Genomic DNA, 23,345 nt, shown 5'->3' with positions numbered 1-23,345 from the left:
CATGGCCACTGAGGGGAGGATGTTATAAAGTGATCATGCAATTATCTTAATGGCTGCGGGACACCCAAGCATAAATCAATGTTCCACCATTAGATTAAGACCCGCACGCCAACCCGAAGTCTGCTGGCCAAGCGGACGAGATGGGAAGGTGAGGTGAAACGGCAGCTGGAAGTGCGGAAAGTGTGGAAAGTGTAGCTTCGACACGGTAGGGTTTCCCAAAAGATCTCGCCGGCGTTCCGCAGTGCTCTGCCAAAGTGTGTTACACCTGGCTGGAAGCGGCGCCAAGTCAATTAATGTATTTTGAGCCGGAGGGACCCTGCAGTCTCTTAAGGATCTGCTCATACTCTCCTCTCCTCGCGCAAACAAATCAAGCACCCGAGCACGCCGGTGCAGGGCACGGCAGCCCCGCGTCCGTCCCGCAATGTGGTTTGCCGTGAAACAGTTTCACGCGGTGTTATTTTCTGACGGCTGTCAAACTTGAGCATGTATGTTGTTTTCACATCAGTCGGTTGCTGTAAAGACCGCTCATGTTATTAAGGCTAAAGCTAGATGAAAGGGAAACATTCATGCTTGCATTACTGTGTCAGCAAGTATGTGCTCATTTAAGTTTTGTAAACGCATGTGCTCGAACTGCATGTTTATGTGTGGCTGTGCGCTGTGCACCTCTGTGAATGGGTTTGTAATAGGAACGGGGGGGGGTATCAGAAAGCTGAAGAGGTAAGCAGTAGTATTTCTTTTCCTTTTTTTTGGGACTAAAGAGTAGGTAGCATTAAATGGAGTGACTTTAAGTCCTTCATGCAGAGCAGACTGTGATTAGGGGCTTAACTCAGCAGCCCCCCCCCCCCCTCCTTCTCTCCCTCTCTGTGTCTCCATCTTTGCCTCAGCCACTGCCTCTGGGACACACACGCCTCTCTGTGCCAAAGCTCCGCAGCATCTCTTTCTCCAGCTCTTGCAGCTTCTCTTGGCACTCTGAGTTACAGTGAGTAGAAAGGATGAAGAACAGGAGGCGAAGGAAAAGAAGAAAGAAAGAAATCCGAGATTAAAAGAGATGTGGCCGACGGGGCCGAAGACATTTCCGACAGAAAATAAAGTTCCAAAGCAGCGTAGCATGAACAACGCGCACAGGTCACCTAAGGGATGTCAACCTACTGCTGGCCGTGTGCAGCTCTGCGTGCGCCGGTCCACTCGGTGGGAGCTGGAGTGGGCTACTGGGCGAACTCGTTAGGCACCGGAGATAAACCTTATCACAAGTCCGCTGAGTGAGAACAGCGGGGGCAGACGGCCTCCACTCAATTTATCTCTTTCATTTTCTCCTTGTCTTTCTCTTCCCCTCTCGCTCTTGCTCTCTCTCTCTCTATCTCTCACACACACACACACACACACACACACACACACGAACACACACACAGAACCAGACGCTATCTTTGATAATAGACAAACCACATTCTGATGGTCCCTGTTGTTTCAACAGTCTATGTGCGCTCCGTTTCGTTGCCCTCTCTGCCATTTTGAGAGATGAAACGGAGCAGCCCAAAGGGAGAGTGTGATGTACTTGGGTTAAGACATTATTAGGAGACGCTGCAGCAGAAAATGTAACGGCTGAACCAGGAGAGTCGGCTGTTAAATGGAAAAATTATAAGCATTTTCTTGCATGAGTAGCATATCGGTGCAGGATATTGATTTTAACAGGACTGATGCCTGTAATTGTTACAGATGGATAGATCAGAATTTGACGAAATCTTTGACACAAATGTTGTACAGAAATGTGAAATCACATTCAGACATTCCTGACATTTGCAGTCGTTTTCCTAAGTGTGCTGATATGATGCTAACATACATCACTGGGCCAAAACAGCCCAGTGCTGAAACAGTAGGTCAGGCTTATCTTCATCTTATCTTCATCTTTATCTGAGTGGGTAGTTTTGGATAAAACACGCAATGTAAAGATGTCACCTTGAGCTCTAGTAATCACTCATTTTTCATTATTCTCTGACATTTTACAGACTAAATGATTACCGAAACATTCAGCATAATAGTTTGCAGACCTTCCTACTCACTGTCCCAGAAGTAGCAGCCGCATCTCGGAATATTCACTTTCTTGCACTACCAGCGTTAACAGAGGCGTGTTGTTTGCAGGGATTGTAGTTATATTTCTTCCTTTCTTTACGCTGTATCTACAACTTAACTCAGCCGTGTCCCTCACTGCCCCTGTTTGACTGTATGAACCAGCTGTTTCTTTCAGTTCTGTTCTGCAGGCTGTGTCAGTGTGAAGACCTATAACACATGCATTCATGAAACCAAATCATCAGACGGCTCAGCCAGCTGTATAACAAGTGGCATTGGGTGGCGTCACTGAATGGAACTGAATGGCTTAAATGATGTGCCTGTCTCTATCTAGGAGACATATTTTCTTGCGCACTGTATTTCATTATAAGCACTCATTCAACAGAGCTTTGAACAAGATCAATGCCCGGTTTCCTGTCCTGATCTAAACATTCTCAAAGAGCCACATGTGCATATACTGTATGTGCAGCACTTCATGGCGAGGGGACAGGAATCCCTCGGCCGCATAATGGTCTCCTCCAGCAGGAAAGCACCTCTCCCTCTGCAACTCTAAAAGGATCCTAAAGATCCAAGGCTACAAAGACTTTCAAAATAGTAAACGGGCATGTTTCCAAACTCCGTTTATGAGGCATTAGGCTAGGACAGGGCTGAGGAGGGCTGCTGTGCCAGAGCTCTTCTAATACCTTGGGGGATTTCATCATATATGCTTTGAAGTGCGTAATGACAAACTGGGAAAGGGTTCGGGCTGCATCGGGGTTAGCTTCCTTTCTCTTTCTGAGAGGATTAGCTTCTGTGTCTCAGCTCAGGAAACCGCTAAAAGCTCGGTCACATCTCACTAGTTATACACTCCACTAGTTTATATCGATCACACAGATCACCACTGTATTTTTGTGATTCAGTCTTCAAAACCCATCCAACAAGTTATCGGTCATCATGTCTGTCTTTGTCATCTGGTGAAGTCACAGTGTACCGGGGTCAATGGTACCTGCGCTTATTGACTTGGACTAGCCGGTGCTTTTCGGGGCATGTGGTGCATGTCCCTCTCGCTCGCTGTGTCATCCATCTTCACCCTCGCCGATGGAGTGACAAGACAAGCAGCGCTGTGCATACAGCTAGCCACATGAAAGCAACTGTAAGTACAGGAAATTAGCTTGTTGAGTGGCGAAGTACACTGTGTGCGTCGCATTGTCTGGTGAATGACTCGATGGCTGTACAGTCAAGATGAAGGAAACAACTGAGTGTGAAGGCTGTGCATGTGTGTGTGAGTGCGTGTGTGTGTGTATGCACTGTAGCACACAGCATAACAGACACTATGTTATGAAATACAGATTAAAAAAAGAGCACAGTGTGAAGAGGTGGCCTTTCCCTGCTGCAACGCCTGTCTGGTGATTTATTTCCTCTCCCCCTTCCAGCCTGTTTTTTAAATTCTAATTTCTTTAAGGTAAAGTCATCGCATTGACGCCTCCTGCAATGCTTCTCCCTCTTGTTTGTCTTGAAGGTCGTTCGCTGCCTTTACAGAGAGGCAGATATCAGCCACCTCTTCTCTGATTTGCAGAGAATGGATGCCACAGCATGGATTTAAAAGCTCCTTCTTACCACGCAGCTCCCTTTCTAACACCGCAGCAATATCCGTCTTGCAAAACAGAAAAACACAAAACAGCGGGATGCACCTGTGCTCGAGCAAGTTGTTCTATTTCAGACCTGAGCCTCATCTAGATCGGTTCTCTTTCTCCTTATGTATGACTTGTTCGGAATATAGGCGAACGTACAGTTCTCAGGCTTTTCTGTGATTATCAGGGTCGAATGAATCATGATGATGACCAACAACGCTGACTGGGCCACGCTTTTATTTCCCTATTTAGCCGTTTCTGGCTTCATGATCACTTTCACAAGTCATCTTGCCAGTATGCCGTCAGTGGGTACCCATCAGCTGCTTAATGTGTTCTCTACCTGCACAGGATGTGAGTTTCTGCATGATGTTTGATTTCCATTTCATAGTGAGATTACATTTTAATGTAAAAGACCTAACATCAGGCATTAAGCTGATGTTTTCAGGACATGTGGCAGAGCCTAATGTGGCAGCTACTACCAAAATCAACAGGTGCGCTCTGCAATATTAAATTCATAGATACTAACATACTTCTTTCTCTCTGTAAAACTGCTCCGATGGCTTCCTGCAAGGTTCACTCTGCGGAGATGCTCAGGAATTCAGTATAACACATCTCCCGATCGATTTTTATTTGATGAAGTGTGTTTGTTGAGACCTGCACTTAACTCAAATCGTGCTGTACATTTTTTTGGAGCCACTCTCTGTAAACGTGTACCACAGTTCTCTCCACACACAAAAAAAAAAAAAAAACAGACCGCTGCTGCTCATTGAAAGGGGGAAGACAAGCTGTCAGCATGCAGAATATTTAAATGCCAATGCAAGTGTCAAATCTACTTTCTCTGCGTGACGCCGGATCACGTTGCTGATGCGGGCCCTGGCCCTCCTGGTCAGCTTGGCTCGGCTCAGCTGAAACCCACCTCCAGACACACCAGACTTGTCACTGTCACAAATACAGGCGAAAGTGACAGCCCACAAGCTCTGACTGCTTAACACTCCCGATCAAAGAGCACCTCTCGCTGAGGTCAGGGCAGAAGTCAAACTTTGGCATTTGCAGAGAGAACAACTCAGAGAGAGTTGTGACAGTTTGCGACCTCTTAACTAATGTACCCGGGAGTGTACAGAGGGCAGGCTTTCTGCTTTGCAGATCGGGATCGCTCCACTCTGCCCAGACTAGGCAGCATCAGAAGTCAACTTTATTAAACTCAAGTAATGGTTATACGGTACTTTTAAGCCAAAAAGCTTGAAACTGCTGGCTCTGCTGCCTCCGTTTGCGATAAGTCCCATGTCAGCAACAAACAGCGACACAAAAGCCACAGAGGCAGAAATGTAGTGGTGGTGGGCGGGCAGTGGGCACCCCTGGTGTAAATCTTGACTGACGTGCTGTTATTATTGAATGGAGGTGGCTAAATGGAGGTGTGCCTTTCATAATTTTCATGAGCGCTTGTAAAATAAATGTAAAGAAAAGAGAATTCACGTAAAAATACAAAGTATTCCGAGTTTATTCGATTAATTATTAGGTTCAATTTGACCAGATCTGTTCTCTAATAGTGTAAGAAACAGAGTTTCTAGTGTTCCAAAAGAAGTCTACGATGATGTAACCAATAACATGAGAGCATATATGAGTTGTATTATGAATGGATGTCAACAGCACAGCCTTCCTCCTTCCAACACGTATCGGACAGGACAGCGAGACCCGTTGTGCTCGGCAGCAACACTGCCGCTGTGTGTGTGTGTGTGTGTATTGAAATGAATACGAGGCGCGTTGAAACAAATCCCAGAGAGACTGTGTTAGCATCAGCATGCTAATGTGGTCTTGTCATCATTGCATCCCGTGTACCTGAGCTCTTAATTCATTTACTAAACAGCTGGAACAGAGACGGTGAAAAGGATTTGGGATTTTTAATTTGCCAACGTAATGACAGGATTAAGGTGGGGTTTTATTTTAACTGCTCAGTCTGATTTGCACAGTTAAGGTGCACTAAAGAGAGTTGATTTACTGCATGTTAGTTCAGTCGCCTTGCTCTAATTTACATGGCAACTGCATTGTAGTTGCCACTTGCTCTCGCACCGCAAGTCTGGCTTCCATGCTATGCATTTCCTTTCCCCTTCATGACTCTCCTCGCCAACAGAGGGCAGTGCGGTGTCTGTATAGACGTGGAATGGGGAGAGACACACCCACCGCTTGACATTGAGGTTATTTGCAAAGGGCCTGATCTGTTGCTGTGACAGTTAACGTACTAATTACAGGGAATCAAAGACACTCTAGCAATGCCTCAGAGTAGAGCCCTCCTTCTCTGGCCCTCCTTCTCTGCTCACTCTGTACTTGTCAAGATAGCATGCAGGAACAAATTATGTACCCAGAAGGGAAATCCTGCAGATCTGCTAAATGTGCTAATTCGGTCACATTCTTCCTCTTTACGTCAATGCGGAGAGGCAAAAACTGCATCAATTCCAAAAGAAAAAGGGGAGAAGGCTCTCTCTCCTCTTTGATTTTCTATTGTGGCAAACAAATCCTGTCTGCTGCAGTGATATGCCCTCTCTTTATTCTCTGCTCTGCTAATTAGTCTTCCTGCTACTTGCTTTCAAGACGTGCACAACTACCACTCTGGATGCTGCTTCATTTGTTGTGTTGGCCAGTGTTAAGAGCTTTAATGACAGGTTGTCTGTACCCTCTGCTCTCTTTGAAAGTAGGTGCAAATAGGGACTTTCATGTGATTTAGAAAGTGTTTACGTGTAGAAAGTTTTAACAAATGAGTTGACCTCATCTTTGATTCTTTCATGAAATGGTTAATGCTTGTAATATCATGGCTAGAACAGATATAAACTGCTTTATAATATCACAATACGGGCTTGAAACAATGGGCCTGAAGTGCGGTGGTTGAACAATCAGATTCCTGTTTTGAGAAAGACTTGTGATTTGTGTTCGTCTCATGTCGTGCCAAACAGGCCACCACAGAATTAGGATCCAAGCATTGTAAGGGGGCAGATTGAAATTCGGGAGGTGCTCCTTCATGTGCAGAGCTTCCTTGGCAAAAGTAGCTGCAACCGCCACATGGCAAGGACTGAGCTGGTGCCACAGCTCCCTTTGTTCTGCGTTTCCTGCCATCTGATAAAGGATTATAGAAAGCCTCGTCCACTCCTGTGCCCGGGGTTTCATCTAGTAGCCCCTGTGTTGACAAACAGTTGTGTCAGTTTCTGTCTTTGAGGTAGGTACAGATCGCTCATCCAGAGCTTGTCTGAGCCCCGTGCGGATGTCTCCCGTCTCTGTCAGAGGGGAAGTGAAGATGGAGGAAGTGATTGACTACGCACAGAAGTTTTGGCCTGTAGTCCTCTTTTGAACCCATTAATGCAGGGGCAGCACATGGCTTTCATCCAGAGTTGGAACTGCCATGGCCGCAGGAGTCAGCAGGAGTGGGTGTATGGATCTTTATGTGTGTGTGTGTGTGTGTGGGAAGTAGGGGGGCATAGCGACGCAGCGAATTTGCATCACATTTGTTGGGCGTGTTGCAATCGCTCGCTCAGCTAGGAGCGGCGAAGGACACGCAGGAAGAAAATCTCAGTCGAGACATGAATATGAGTTTGTGATGTCCTACCAATGTCAGGCAGTGGCTCTGAGCAGCGATATGCAAAACCGCTCTCCAACTTCATTCCACTTATTGCTGATATGATCTGTGGCATAGCCATGGGAGACAGGGAATCGTTACTGTACAGACAGTGGTTATTAAATTGAGGCAAATGTCCTGAGCCGGTTTTAATAATAAGCTGATAGGCAGATGGTTTTGCCTCGAGTGCCAACCTCCTCTAAAGCAGCTAATACGTGCCCATCAAGAGTTAAACATCAGACTGTCTACTCAGCCCTTTCGTGCAGATGGTTTAATCTTATTGTGTTCAAATGACTTTGAATATTCGGAACGTAACGCAGGCCTGCGAGCACAGCAGGTGGTTGGCCCTTTGATCTTCGCTCGTAGATGCGGGTGGAATTTTAAATCGCAGGGCGACATCGAGCTCACGAAATCATAACATGAGAAGCAAGTTCCAACTTTGATCCCGTTGTCCTTTTGTATTAGCTTCATTATGAGAGCACGATGTATTGGAGAACAGATAATGAGCAAACAGTGTTTTGCTGTCCCCGTATGGTTGTGTCAGAGAGTGTGTCCACAAACAACGTGTGTGTGTGTGTGTGTGTGTGTGTGTGTGTGTGTGTGTGTATAAGAGCTTATGTGGCATACATACTGTACAATGTATATATACTCAGCTGGCAGCTGTATGATCATTTTGGAGGGGGCAGTTTGTGGTGCTATTGTACTGTACTGAAGTATACAGAGATGTGTTTCTGATGTTCAGCCTTCCCTCACTGATATATGATAGTAACACTTTTCAGTGTAACTCACCCAAATGACCAAACAGCTGAATCAATGACTCTTATAAACGCAGGACTTATTGCAGGACGATTGGATTGGATTGCATTAGCTAGCTGTATCTAATAGACAACTGAGTGTATACATCTTGATGATGTGCCATGTGATCTATTTTTCTTTTTACTTTTCAGCAAAAAAGGCAGTTGTTACAATTTTGAAAGACAAATATTGGTTAAAACTATAGCTAGTTACCTCAAAATGTATGTATCTGTCAGATAAACAGACACAGGAACAGCTTCTCTCCACTGGCCGTCACTCTGATGAACAATTAATCAGTCAAACTGCACTACCTCCATTATGCACGATCACCTTAATTCCATGGACACTGTTGTTGTATAGGGTTGTGTCCATATATATATATATATATTTATATTGTACATAGTCGTTAAATGTTTATGCTTACATCTGTTCTACTTTTTCTTTTTTGTTGTCCCTGTTTTTTTATTTACATTTTTTTTTCCTGTTTATTTGTAAATTCTGTGTATGTACGTGGAGAGCAATGTAAAACCGGAGTTAAATCCCTTGTATGCGTACATGGCCAATAAAGCTGATTCTGATTCTGATGAACCCTGATGAAAATACAGATAAATAATCTGTCCCTATTTGCTCCCAAATGTGCACCATTTATTTGACTGCCCTTATTTCCAAAGTGTAAAATGCATTCATTGTATTTTGCCCCCAAAAATTCCCACAGTCGAACAAAAACATTTGTTAACAGGGAACATGTTCAGTACTTTTTCGCTAAAAGCCCACAACTGAATCTTTAGTCTTTGACGGTTATCAGAAATGACCTTTATGCAACACTACACCTGCCAGTGAAATATAAGGATGATGCAAGTGTCCGAAATCCTAATTTATGACTTATTACAGAGAAGCGGCTCCCAACCTTTTCTATTGGATGGAGTGATATCAGACGATACCACAGTTATGTAAATGTACCTTCTACTTTTAGAGATACATTTAGCCATCTGCTGTCAGGAAACATTGTATTGTTCAATCGAAGAAGGAAAACAAATAAGTAGGAGTGAAACATAGTGTAGTCTGAAATTAAGGTCAAACTTTTTTTTTTGTCAGAATCGGGTGTACTGACCGTGTGACCCTGGCAATTTGACTTGGAAAATTGTTGTATGTTTTCACCCCAGGCATACAGAATTTCGTGTCTCTCCGGTCATCCTCGGTGAGCAGTCGCTTTTGTTCTTCCAGAACTCACCATCTGTTTTTGTTTCTCCGCAGATCTTTTTTTTTGTTTTTCCAGTTGTACAGATTTTTCTTGACAACATATTCACATTCTTTATTCTTTGTTTTTTAAACTGTATAAAAGTCAGTTTTACTGTTGTTTTTTTTCTTTGCTCACCTCCTCAGTTAGAATTTCTAGCACAAGAAAAGAATCTGTAAGAAATCAAAGAAGGAAAGTTGGAGGGGTGTTACTTTCTTTCTTCTCTGCCTAAGAGTATCATCCAAATGCACGTTATGGATATAGAGTATTAGCAGTTTGTCAGAGTCATTAATCAGTTACTAAATTAGGGCCAGCTGCAGAACACGTTTTAGGTCATGATAAATGTTGAGCATCCGCATGTCAGGATCCCTGTCAGACCAGACACCTCCCATGGCCACACAGCTGCAGCCACTCCAGCCGATTACCTCCTGCAGGCTGACACACCAGACTCAGGTCCCACTAACGCTTCCCCTGGCACTATATAAACTCTGGTCCTGCAGTCTGGGGTTGTCAGGTCGTACCGTCTTTCACCCACTTCAACCCTGTATCACCTTCTGCCTCGAGCACCTGCCTCTGGTGTCCGTCGGTCCGGGAATCCCCCGTGCCCTACTTGTGTTAACGGACTACACACCACCGCTCTGCCCTCCGTTGTGTTACGGACTACACACCGCCGCTCTGCCTGCCCTCCGGTGTCGAGCCACGACTCACACCGCCACTCTGCCTACCCTTCGGTGTCGAGCCATGGGACATCACACCGTCGAGCTGCCTGCCCTCCGGTGTCGAGCCACGGGACTCACACCGTCGATCTGCCGACTCTCTGGTGTCGAGCCACGGGACTCACACCGCCACTCTGCCTACCCTCCGGTGTCGAGCCACGGGACTCACACCGTCGAGCTGCCTGCCCTCCGGTGTCGAGCCACGGGACTCACACCGTCGATCTGCCTACTCTCTGGTGTCGAGCCACGGGACTCACACCGTCGATCTGCCGACTCTCTGGTGTCGAGCCACGGGACATCACACCTTCCTATCTTTATTCAGGCTAAATAAAACCTGTTTATACCAACTTCTGTCTCCTGTGGTCTTGCTATTGGGTCCTAACCGTGAACTCCCGTGACACCGCAGCAGACATGCTGTTAGAGAAGCACAACTTATGTTGACAAAAAAGGTCAAAATAGACAAAATATGGTCAGAAAACTCAGCATCATTTTATATTTCATGAAGAAATCAATGAGGAGACGCCGCTCTCCATCAGAGCTTTCATTTTTGATAACCCGAGCAGCAACTTTGCAGAGTCTCTCATGTTAGGAGCTTGTTTAGTGTGCATTACCTGTAGCAGTGCTCTGGATGTAAGTCATTTCAGGATGACTGGCCGTAGCCTTAGGCAGTGGGGTTGCAGTGGGGAGGGAGCGCCAGCACCAGTCAATTACCAGTTAATAAACAGTGGACGTTTTCTATTAGTGCTTGTTAGTGCGTGTAAAAGATTGTTGGTATGTGGAATTGGGGGAAGGCACTGTGACTATGGAATCAGAAAAAAATAAAAGAAAATGCAGCCATACTTCCTTTCCCTGGGTCTAATATATGTACAGCACCCACTTCTCCGTACGCATGCTGTTTTTACAGAGATATTTTTTATTTGATTTTCAGCAGTGCAATATATAATATTTGCAAACTCGTTTTTTTCTTCTCAACAGTGCAGAAATGTGGGCTCAGGAGTTTTGCTTAATGCAGTATCTCATAAGTGACTGTAGAGAACTCTTTCCAATAAAGAGAATGCATTGCATAAGCATGGCGGAGGCCAGACAATGCAATGCTGGCCGCAGTGTGTCTTGTCATTGATAACATGATGGTGCCCCGGGAGGATATGATGCACGGACCCTCTTCGGATAGCGGTTGTCACGAATCGGATGTGTGGTAAATCCCCCACATGTTCGAGAGCAGATTTCACAGTGCTTGCAGAGGAATGTTGCTGTAAGGAAAATCAGTGCACCTGGGTAGCCTTGGGAAGTAAAACATTAATTGGATTTGGGGAAGTCACCCTTAGCAAGGGGACACCGCTCAGACAGTCTGACAGCCTAAAGCATGAATCATTAAAACCCTTCCCTGTCATATTAGACCACTACCAATAACCACCTCTTCTTACATTTGTCGACGTACAGAGCCATGAGCTGTGGGTGCGTAACTTGGCAGAAAATGTTCCCAGTAGATAAAAGACTAAATGGTACATCCATTCTGTCCTGCAGGAATTGGTGTAATTTCACACATTTTACATTTATCTTCCAGGAAAGCAAATGGATGCTCCTCTGCTAACCATTGCCACCTGGAACCAGCATATGGGCTGGCGCTCTCTTGGGGTAATGGGTGGGGCGGACTCTCTGTCGAACCATTGGGTCATTGGTAACCGGCAGCTGGGAGGCCGCCCTCTCATCACATCAACAAATCTCGCTTTAATTAGCTCACCTGCCCATTTCCTCCCTTTTCCTACCCACGCTCCCCAAAGTCCTCCATCATACCTTCATCAGCCGGCTTACAGGCTCACCTTCCTCTCTCATCCTGCCTCCGCACCTGGGAATAGCCTCAGCTTCCCACTACAGACAGACACACACACACACACACACACACACACACACACACACACACACACACACACACACACACACACACACACAGTGAGTGCTAGAACAAGGACTGGCGATTGACTTTGAGAAAGCTTGGATCTCATTGATTTTGAAATGGCGTCTCAGTGATACCGTATTAGCATTTGGATCGCCAGCGAGATGGTCTTTGCCGAAGACAACATTTCCTTTTGTGCTCCTTCGAAATGATTTCCACAATCACAGGTGCAAATGATCCACACAGGCTTCTTAGGCTGGCTGTTAAAAGGAGTCCAGTAAGTGGACCAGCGGTTTACTGTATTGATCACAGTCACTGTCTACACTTTAGTAGGAAAACAATCCATCCTCGCCTCGCTAGTCTTGCGCACATCGAGCCATTCTCACATAAAAATGTTGCTTCGTGTAACAGTCGAAATGTTTAATTCTAAATTGATAATATGGACAATATGTTTCATTGTAATTATTGTGGGATTGTGTGGATTTAGAGGAAGAGTGCTGTGTATCTTTCTTTTGAATAATAGGCTGTCATTTGCAAATAGCTCACATGTATTATATTCCAAAATGATATTTCTTCTTGCGCCCACATAACATTTTTTAAATGGTAAATATCTCATTAAGGAACAAGGCTCTTCATTTACACATCAATGCACATTCCTGCCTTTGAATACCTGAATATAATGTTGCGGTGGGACTGTTGTGATGGAGAGGATAGATCCCACTGCCAGGCTGACTCTAGAGAGTGCTAACATATAAAGCAATCTAGGTCCAAAAAGATTGGCCTACAATGCTCGCCAGTCTCAGGTGACCGATACAAATCCAACCACCATCGAACTAGCGGCACCGTCCGTTATAGTGCTGCGGTCCCTCTGGTCCACCGCCACTCCCTCTCTCTCTCTTAACCACAGGGCCTCCATATGGACACTATTATGGCTGCCACTTAATTACCTATCAAAAAAACATTTCACCGCACTTGACGGGGGAGCTGGCAGAAGGGGAGAGGGAGAAAAAAAAAAAGACACAGACAGAAGAAAAAGAGCCGGCATATAAAAAAAGAGAGTGAAAGATGGGAATGAGAAATGGGAAAGTGGGACTGAGAGATTGATAGAGAGGACGAACCATACATCTGCGTAGAGAATATGAATAGATGGAGACAGACAGACAGACAGGGGGGAGGGGGGGGGTGGAGGAATAGCCTCACGGTGCAGATGGGGAGAGCAGTGATCTGGCCAGCATCCTCTTTTTGTTTAGTGTTTACAGACACACACAACAAGAGAGAGAAAAGGGGGAGGGTCCTGTCCCGGAGAGGCTATAAATTACCCGTGATTGATGGTTGTCGCCGTGGAGGCTGACAGTTAAAGACGTGCGGTGCTCATTGCTGACCCTCTCTTCACCCCCCCCCCCCCCCCCCCCCCCCCCCCTCCTTCTCAAACCCTCAACACCCCGACAACACAAAATTAGCTGTTCCGTCTGGCCCACCCTTAGCGGTCACACACCAAAATAATAATCATTCCCTATGGGAAGGACCGCCGGTTAGAAGAGCAGCTTTCACCACAGGGGCGCTTTAAATGTCAACCCCCATCACTCCGTTTCAGGGGAACAAATCTGCCATATGTCTAAGGAATATAGATTTATTTTCCCTCTTAATAGGGTATTGGCTCGTTTTATTGATATTAGATAGACTACTGCCTTGGTTCACGAGTTACATCCTCTTGTGAACAAACAGTACGGTTACTCAAAGAAGTACAACTCAAAGTAACACCAAACAAATGTAATGGTGTAAAAACAAGAGTTGTGTAATGAAAGCTAAAGGCCAAAAGCGTAACGTTTGCCTCCAATAATGACTGAAATATTAAGCATTGTTTTAGTTTTCGTGTTCATCTTGGCATTAGTAGTAGCAGGCGATGTAAGATTGAACATCTGCAGGTTACATTCAAATACGAACATCGGGGGCTATCGTTTGTTGATATCATTGTTTTTCAAAACAATTCTTAGCATATTAATTATTCACCCACAGCCTACAAGACACAATCTTAACAAGACTCGACGGCTATTTTGAATATTCTGTGAAAATGTAAGAAAGAGTTTTAATAAGATGCAATGCGTCAAGCCAGTGTTTTCATACCCTTACATTCACTACTTCGACGTGGGTGGAAAGCCTTAAACACTGATGTAAGATGACAAAGTTCTTGTCGGTGGCAAAGTTGAGGCACTTCATGGTCAGCAACCACCCAATGAAAAGTGAGCAGTCAGGGCCAGTTTTGTGGTCTCTTAGAAGGTAAACTAAAGTGTTAGTATTGAGCCGTGACACACACTAAATCAATATTCATTTTGTCTCTTGCAGCTTGAAGCTGCCCTCCACAATCCGGTTCACTGTGCATTGTTGGGCTTCTCTGCAGCGAGCACCTCCTTACCTCAAGGCTACTTTTGGGTAAGTACTGTAATGGGTTTCTTATACACACACACAAACACACACCTAAACACACACACACTTGAATGCCAAATAAGTAAAATAAAAACGTCAAGGCAAAACAATGCATATTTACAGTTGCTAATATTTTGAGCTTTTAACACAATTGCCATGACCATTTAAACGTCCTTTCCACATTCTGCTCCCATTCATTAAAACACAGAATAAAAAATGTGTCCCAAGGCTAAGAATGGGGCATGCACCATTTTTCTCTGTAAAATGTCGCCAAGAAACTGTGAATTAATACAGTGCAGTATAAAGGCTAGTGGTAGGTAACTGCTACAGAGTGTTTTATGATGAGTGGGGCAAAGTGTGCCGCCAGACTATCGCATCACAATCCCCGGACTTGTGGGAATTTAGCTGGGTCGAGAAAAAGGGGGAAACTGATGCAGAGACTCTGCTATTAATCTTTAAGTTTCAATTTAGTTCCCTCTTCTTTTTGGGGAATGTGGGCAGTTTATCAGGCACAGATAATCCTCCTTCGACCTAACAGGTGGCTAAATCCACTGTGGGTCCTCCGGGACAGCGGACTAGGGCTCAGTGTCTCAGACTTTTGCTTTTGTGTGGCTATTCTACAGAGGACCGGATGCTCAGTCAGATGGGTAAAAGAGATATGGCGGAGCCGGCATTTAGGCCACTGTGACACTGTATCAGTGTTTGAAGGAGCACAGGCCGCTCTCACCTTCAGCCTCTCTGAGAGCATTTACTATAACAGATGACTTAAAAGTCCCTGACCTTGTCCTCCCATACCATTTAGAGTCACAAAGCTAGCTTGGCCATAATGCTGTGTGTAGAAAATGCTTCCAGTAAAGCGAAGGGAAGGCTGGTGTTCCTGCACAATAAACCATGTGCGGTGGATTCAGCAGCTATCTGTAGAGAGCATATACTTGCAAAGAGCTAAACATTATTAAGTCAAGGCCAGTTCAAGTCTCAAGTATTTTGACACTTCAACTTGTCTTCAGTCTGTCAAGCAAGTCTCAAGTGTAAGGAAGTGTTTCTGAATGCTGATCATTAAAAAAGGTGCAACGTGCTAATATCTGGCCGGAATTTTACTTGAAAACATTCAGAAGATTCATTATTATGAGTGTGATGAAGTTACAGTTTTGACGTTATTCCAAACACATCATTGTATTTTGCTGCAGAAATATCGAGCAGGGTCCGGCCCGCCCTGTCTTGTAATTCCACCGGTTGATCGAGAGGCGATAGTGAGTCACTGCAGCGTCCAGTCTGCCCTCAGTCCAGAGAGCAAAGGAGTAGAAACTACCCCAACGGCTTGTCAATAATACGTCCTAGAGACTTTACCAGGTCAAAACAAATTCAATTTAAATTTCAAGTAGTTTCAATTAAGTTTGCCTCAACATGGATGTGATACTTAGGGAAGAAAAATGTTAATGGTTTACTGCGATGAAGCATTGCTCAGTGAACAGAAAATGCACCTCTCCATTTAATTATAATTGCATATCTGTGCTTGGAGGGAGTCACATTTGGTATTCGAAAAAAACAAAACTTTGCATTTCAATAACTTGAAAATGTTTGCTGGTAGAGACCAAAGGACTGTGTCTCCTTTGTGGTGAATGCCATCAGGAAGTCTCGAACATGTCAACGAAAATGTTTTCCCACCTTCATACCCTCGTGTACACGCGCTGCGTAGGAACGCTCAGGCTGTTCGTCGCTGATTGGTTCAACACACACACACGGCGACTTGTGCACCGCTTTATTCATAAAAGAAGTTTTCCGAACGTTTTAGGAAGAGGGGAGAACATTTAAAAAAAGACAGTCACAAAAAAAAGTGATCGCTCAAAATGTATGTTGTGATTATTTCTTGGCGGTTGCATTCTAAAGCACGTACAACTATCAAACACTCAGCAGAGGATTGGTGCACACGGTAAAAACTCTGCAGCAGGAAACTTTGTCGCAGTGAGACAAACCTACGTTTATTTTTTTTTCACTGAACTGCAGGCTGTGTGTTTACTGTCTTGATCACCATGGAAACACACACAACAATAGGCTGAAGGAACCTTTGTCTTTCCTTGAAAAGCAGTCCTTGCATTAAAATGATCAGGAGCTTCTTGGTGGAAACGTGGTTTTAGCCATGCCCACAGTACACGGGAGGAAACCCTATACAGCATGTCAGCATATGTGTCTGTTTAATTGAAAGAGAAGCGTCTGTATTCTAAATACGCTGGTATACCATTTTACCTTGATACTGCCTTTTGCTTAGGTTTTTTACTTAAGAGTCCACATTTTCAGCCGTTTTTTATCATGAATGGAAATTCAATACTCCAGACTCAGTTGACTTAGCAGGACGTTCCTGCTTATTCAGAACTGATCTTTCAATTAGGAAATGTACCTCTTAGAGTACGAATCACATCTGACCTTCAAGCTCAGTGAACGTTGCTCTACAGTACAACATGTAACCACAGCAAAAACAAACTGGTATCCGAGCTACACAATAATAGTGAAGGCTTGCATATCCAGCAAGAATAATTAGTGGCTGAGCGTTCCCGCCCCCAGTTGGTTCTACCTCCCTGGCAGGCTTGTCAAAGAAGAGATGACACTAATCATGTTAAAGTGAGATGGGCTATGGGGATTTCTGTGTGCTTTGATCAGAGTAATGACATTGTGTCTAATCAGCCTGATACCCCAGTGTTTCCCTGTTTGCCTTCACCTCCCTTGTCCCACTTTTCAAAACATCGTACTTTTACATTTTTGATAAAGTTTCCATTAAAAGTTTCCCTAAATTAAAAAAATACCTATTTTCACCCTTTTACTTCACATCCTCAGTCATGTTGTGCACCTATTTAAAAGAGATTGGGAGCACTTTGATTGCTTTGTATCGCGCCAAATTCTAAGCCCGCCCGCTTTTTAGTGGTCCAATCACAGATTTGCTCAAATATTCCGTTTCCGTTTAGTATTCATAGTAGGTGTCAGTGATGGGAAGCTTGAAATGCATCAGCAAATCTGGTGACCCATGATTTTTGGCTTCTCAATGTGGCGAATACAATCGAGCAGAGTGTGCCATCGTGACCATTTTCCCACGCTTCCCCGCTGCGGCCAGAGCAATCTAATTAATGCTGGCAGAGCAGTTGCTGTTTGGGAAGTTTTTGCTTCTCCCAAGCTGAGAGCAGGGATCTGTCCAGGGCACGACTCCAGATATCTATTTTGCTAAATTACTAGTGATGACTTTGTCAGGACACAGTATTTGCACTGGATATCGGGGGGGGGGGGGGATTGAAAAGAGGAGGGGAAAGTGTTCGTTGACAGTGCTGATAGTGGTGTGCGGAGGAGTTTGGGAGGTGAATGTATAAATAGTGGGGGGGAGTCTGGATGGGAGGGGGGGGGGGGGGGGGGGGGTTCTTGCCTCTGGCTCTGGTTGCACAGAGTCACTTGAAGCCGTGTTTTTCTTCTTCTGGGCTCCTCGCTGCAAGATAAGTCCTCCCTATCTTTTTTTTCACCCTGTGCAACAGACCGTTATTTGTTCTCTCTCATTCTCCAGAGCCCACAGGATCGCTCCTGTCCAGATTCCGCACGCTGATACAAATCAAACAAATGATTGCATGCAAATAAGGGCGAGCGTGGAGGAGAGGAGCTAAAGACTATATTTAGCTCCTGTCACATTCACACGATTTGATTCATACAGGGGATACATCCTTGGTGTCTAGCAGCAAGCAGTCCTGCTTTTCTTCTCCGAGGAGGACATTGTTTTATCTGGACATCCACCGAGGCGAGTAATGACTGAATGAAGTCATATTGAAAACCCACAGCGACACTTTAATTGTTTGGGAATGGGAGCAATGCCACCTTAATTGGAATTGCATCGGAGATTGGTTGGAGGGCTCCTGCTGTCTTCGTTTTCTCTGCATTGGCTTTGACAGGCTTACACAAAGGCCGATATAAATGCGGTGCACAGGAAATCAAGCCTCTATTGAGGCAGACACTGCCCTGGGAAGCTCGATATGATTGGTGGACCTTTTCTTTATTTTTTTTTTGATGACATGCTTGAGGTTGCTTTCTTGTTTGTTAGGGCGAAACCCAAACAAACAAGTCCCTCTTCAAAAAAGACAGGCATCTACAGGCGTTGAAACTTCCGTCCAAATCAAGCCGCTGAAAGATCCCGGCTTTAACAGCTTTAACAGCTGTGTTTGTGCTTATTTGTTGGTACTGAGAACAGCGTCCTCAACTTCAGTGCGACCTTAGAAATGTTAATGTCAAATGTCAGTTCAATTAAAGCGAAAATAATACATTTTTCTTCATTTTTCATCATGAACTGACTCCAGCAATAGATCAGTCACTTGATCTCGTAAAAAAAACCGAAAAAAACCTCATTGATAAACAACTCGGAGCCTTTTCGGACACGTACGAGAACCTCTCTGTTCTCCGCTGATGAAAAGATCGCAGACTTATAAGAATTGTTTGATGTTCCGGAGATGACATTGTGAATCCATTACATAATGTGTTTAAAATTCTAAGTGATATTCAAAAAAAAAAACAAGTGAGGGAGGGAGAACTACAAACGACAAGGTCTGAAAGGAGAATTGATTTGAACTTTTCTGAAATCTAAATTGCTGACAGGTAGAGGATGTTTAACCAAAGACACATTATCCTCTGGCCTCCATAATTTGATTAAGACAGAGATCGCACATAGCACGGATGATCTAAGGGAGGCTGGCCCGGTTCTGCTCTCTGCTCTTCCCATCTCTTTTCTTCCCCCTGTTTCAGCAGAATGGTTTATTACCTGTGTCATTATGATTCAGTCCATTGGTACAGCTTAACATGGGGTCCTGACCTTTTCCAACGACGTTTTTTTTTTTGTCTCCCTACAGGTGGCTAGTGGAGAAGGTTCGCATGGGCAGATAGAGATATTTTCCCTCAACAGACCCATGCCAAGGACTGTTAAGAGCCTGCAGGTAGGCTCTGCTGTCCGCTGTCTGGAATACGTGCCAGAGCCTCCTCCGGCTGAGGAAGTGGAGGCTGGAGTTCACAAGGCCCCCTCGGGGATCGGCGCCAACATTTGTGTTGGCTTAGATGACGGGCGGTGAGAGACTGATCACACAAAGCTGCAGACACATGAGAAACAAGCTTTTTTTGTGGTGAATGAGGTCAAAATATGAAATTCGATTTTATTGGAAAATAAAAATAAAAAAGCACCACATAGATAAAAACATAGAACACAATTTGTTCTCAGCATACTCCACATCCTCTGTTGTAAAGCGTGTCCTGTGTTATCCTTTGTTACAGTCCACTGATATTTCTAACAGTATAGATTTACTTGTCAATATTTCATCAAAGCAAGAAATCAGAGTTGATAGCACAACACAGCATCAATACTGCTACTGCTGCTAAGATCACAGTTTCATTTTCAGATCCAATAAACCCTGTGATCCCCTCCGTAGTGAACAGAGGGCAGCTTTACTCTCAGGCTTCGTCATAGTTCGCCACTGTGAATAAATTGCTTGTTTCTTGTTTTCAAACAAAGAATATTGTTGGATTTGAGATTCAGCCATTGTATCATTTCTCTGTAACTTTCCTTTACAGCAGTGTTTAGTCATTTGTATAAGAGCTGAAAGTCAGCAATTGTTTTTATGCCGACTCATCCTCTTTCAATATAAGTGTCTGTCCAGGGAAAAAGAAAAAAGACAGTCAAATAAAAGAAAACATACGATTTCAGCAATTTAGCGCACTCGGAAGACTGTCATCTCCAATGCTACTTACCATTTTCCTTCTCAGACAGAGGAACCAAAAGCGATGTGCATTCATCATTCTGAAGAAGACAATAAGATGCAGCAAAGTTCAGGTGGCATTTCGAACATGAGAAAGACAGAGTGGCTGCACATACACAATGCGTTGCCCCAAAGTGCGCTGTTAAATCAAGCCGCATGAAAACGAGGCACTCTGTCATTTCAAATGACACCCATTTATCACGTCGGCTCGTGCTGCTTTTTGTTCTTCCAGCGTACTGGTGTACGGCAGTGTGGACACTGCAGCACAATGCCTGTTGACCCTCCGTAACCCAGAGGGCTGCCCCGTGCTGTGCCTGAAGCACTCCGCTCGCTTCCTGTTTGCGGGCCTGCGGAACGGGTCCTTGATGGTTTATGGAAGAAGCAACAACGGTAAGGAGCTTCCCGAGGTTGCCTGTTGCAATTCTCTATGTGTGGTCTGTTGGGGAAGTGAGGACGTGTGATTGTCACTGGTACTTTTGTTATGTTATATGGTAAGATATGATGCGAAACAGGATGAGGCCCGTCATTGTTATTGTTGCAATAACAATTAGAAAAACAGGGTGTATTCATTTAACAGGAAATCATATTTCCTACGGTTGGTTACTTATTGATCCCCTAGCTTTTGTTTCTGAAATGGACTTTACATATTTTTTTTTTATTGTTTATTTATAATGAGCCTTCGACAAAAAAATTTGTTTGTCCCTACAGTGAAATAATAAGTACAAATGAGTTTTACTGTTTCCATGCATTATACATTCAGGATACAGCTCTGCAGTAAACATCTGTTGCGATGTTGTGCTCAAATCAAAATCGTTTTTAATAATTCTGCCATAAAGATATTAGCATTATGTGTCATTTGGGACACATTTCCCAGTAAATCTATTTTCATAATGAGAGTATTTGTACAATGATATTCATTTTACACTCCCTTTCAAACGACTGCCTTAGAATCACTTCACCCTTTACGCTTTCCTCCCCGCGCCCACTGATTTTCAGCCCTCCTCTCAGTATGAAAATAACACTTCACCATGTGGTAGATGGCATGGCATGTTTAGTCAGGCATTGCACAAGGCCAGGGGGGGGGCTTAACACCACCTCAGCAGTAGTTTACGGTCTTCACAGCCAGCGGGAGTACAATAGCTCTATCACCAGGTTCTTCTTACCTGGCCTCAGTATGTCAGCGTGCCTGCCTTCCTCCTCCCTCCTCCCAAGCAGAAAGGATGATTAATTACACCAAGCTGCTGTGTGCCGATTAAATATTACCATTCATTGCTTTGTATAAAGAAAAGGACGGCTAAAGAGCTCTGGAGGGGGCCGGCGAATGTTTGTGGATTCGGCACATCTGTTAAAGATGTCTGCCCTTGACTGGCGCTGCTACTGTCTTAAAAACAAGTCTGAAGTAGCCGAGACATGCCAAGGCTTCGGTTGAGACTCGTATCTAAAGGCGAATACATGCAACACATTGTTGCTTAGTGATTAATGTGCTCCAGCTTTCGTTACCGAGATATGCACATCAGGCATCGTGTCAACAAAGACAATGTTTTGCAGGACGAGGCCGGAGAGGTTTTTGGTACGAAGAAGAAGAAGCGCCGGCATTGGTCTTGCTTAGCGCGAGGGACCGGAGGGACATTTACAGGAGTGAATTTTGAAAAGGTGGAAAAATGACCTTTTGTAACATGCCAAGCAATTAACCTGAGGAAGTCAGAAGGCATTGTAAAGCTACTCCGCTATGAAAGGCAGAAATAAACAACTCAAAATGTTAATTAAATGGCTGGGTGCACTCTGTTCTCTAATTTTGCTTCATTAACGCATGGCAAAGGAAATGCTTATGTAATTCACTTTATAATGTGCTTCTGTGGGAGCTGCTACGTGATTAAAACTCAGAGGAAAAGGGTCTGCTTCGTTTTCACGCTGATGAAGGAGAGAGAGAGAGAGAGAGAGCGAGAGAGAGAGAGAGAGAGATCGTTAGCACGTGGGTGGCAAAGGTACCAACATCGCGCCGCACAGCGTGTGGCGCGATTCAAATGGCAGTCGCAGTCTTTATTTGGCCGACCTGTTGTTCGTACTCTCTCACAAACAAGCCTCCACTGTGAGCCCTCTCCATTGATGCTTCAGTATTTGCTCAACGGCATTAAGTAACTTCTGGAGAATGTTGAAGGTAAACACCAAGCTAACTTGCTGTGATTCAAGGGGGAAGAATTGAATGTAATCGCTTCGCTCAATGTGACTGAACACATGCCCCACTTCTATTTCAACACAGAGTTTACTAATATAACTTGTAGGCCAGCGGTGATGCTAGAGCGGTGCAGAATAACAAGTTTGCATTTTTGCACTTTCGGTTCCCTCGTCGAAGGGTTTTTGGGTGCCTGAAATAAGCTCTGTGGTTAAGCTTAAGAGATTTGAACGTGTTGTTCTGAGATGTTAAAATGTATCAGTAAACTCCCTCCTTGTGAATTTTGAAGCTTGTAGGTGTCTTAAAAAAGGCAATTTTATTTTTTAAATTATTTTTTCCCCAGATGATTTTTGGGACCCGGACTCCTGCAGATGTGTAAAACTGGGCTCAGAACCACTGCGGACACTGTTGGTGTTAGATGACTCAGTGTGGGCAAGCTGCGGGAACTCTGTCACAGTCACGGACATCTCCAGCCTCAGCACTCAGGTAAATGACTAGATGATTAATGGGCACATCATGAAAAAAATACAAACTGCATCCATCTGAGCAAATTGTCATCAATTTAAATGTTTTGTATTTAAATGGATATTTCTCCTGAAAGGCGAAGCAACAACAATAACTGATAAATGTAGAGATGCTGTCGTTCCAACAATTCCACATGATTTAATGCACTTTGACTTTTTCTAAACATGACTCATTTACCTTCAAGAAATACTTCGCCCCCAAAATGATCATTTATAAATATATTACCTTAAATTTGTAAAAAAAGAAAAAACATTATTTTTCTCACATGCCTTCAAGGTGAATGAAGAATACAAAAACGGAGAACATTCTTGTTGAATTAAAGTGACAACTCAAACAACAGCAAAACTATATTAAATCATCCCATTACAAATTGGTTTACTCCAGTTGTATCCATCAGACTTATACCCAAACACATGCACATTTGCTGAAACCCTAAACAGGCGCGCTATGCGTACTGCTGTGATAAAGCAATTCTACAACTCTTGTTTGAAATAATTGTCTTCCCGGATAAAGAGAGTGCTTCAAGGAAACGTGTTATACT

The 23,345-nt window shown here is 44.2% G+C and overlaps 1 protein-coding gene across 1 annotated transcript in view; it reads left to right on the top strand.

Annotated features, from left to right (window-relative positions):
- Window positions 1-23,345, top strand: part of arhgef10la (Rho guanine nucleotide exchange factor (GEF) 10-like a) — a 97,499-nt gene that overhangs the window by 61,967 nt on the left and 12,187 nt on the right. Inside the window, exons 20-23 of the mRNA XM_076097024.1 lie at window positions 14,261-14,347; window positions 19,210-19,421; window positions 20,339-20,496; window positions 22,623-22,765. Of these exons, the coding sequence (XP_075953139.1) occupies window positions 14,261-14,347; window positions 19,210-19,421; window positions 20,339-20,496; window positions 22,623-22,765 (600 nt within the window). The remainder of the gene's footprint in view (window positions 1-14,260; window positions 14,348-19,209; window positions 19,422-20,338; window positions 20,497-22,622; window positions 22,766-23,345) is intronic.

This window comes from Anarhichas minor, unplaced genomic scaffold (assembly GCF_050575085.1).
Source record: "Anarhichas minor isolate MPS153535 unplaced genomic scaffold, ASM5057508v1 ptg000023l, whole genome shotgun sequence".
NCBI classification, from domain to species: domain Eukaryota; kingdom Metazoa; phylum Chordata; class Actinopteri; order Perciformes; family Anarhichadidae; genus Anarhichas; species Anarhichas minor.
Note: the sequence above shows the minus strand (reverse complement) of the source record. Positions and strands in the feature narration are given on the sequence as shown.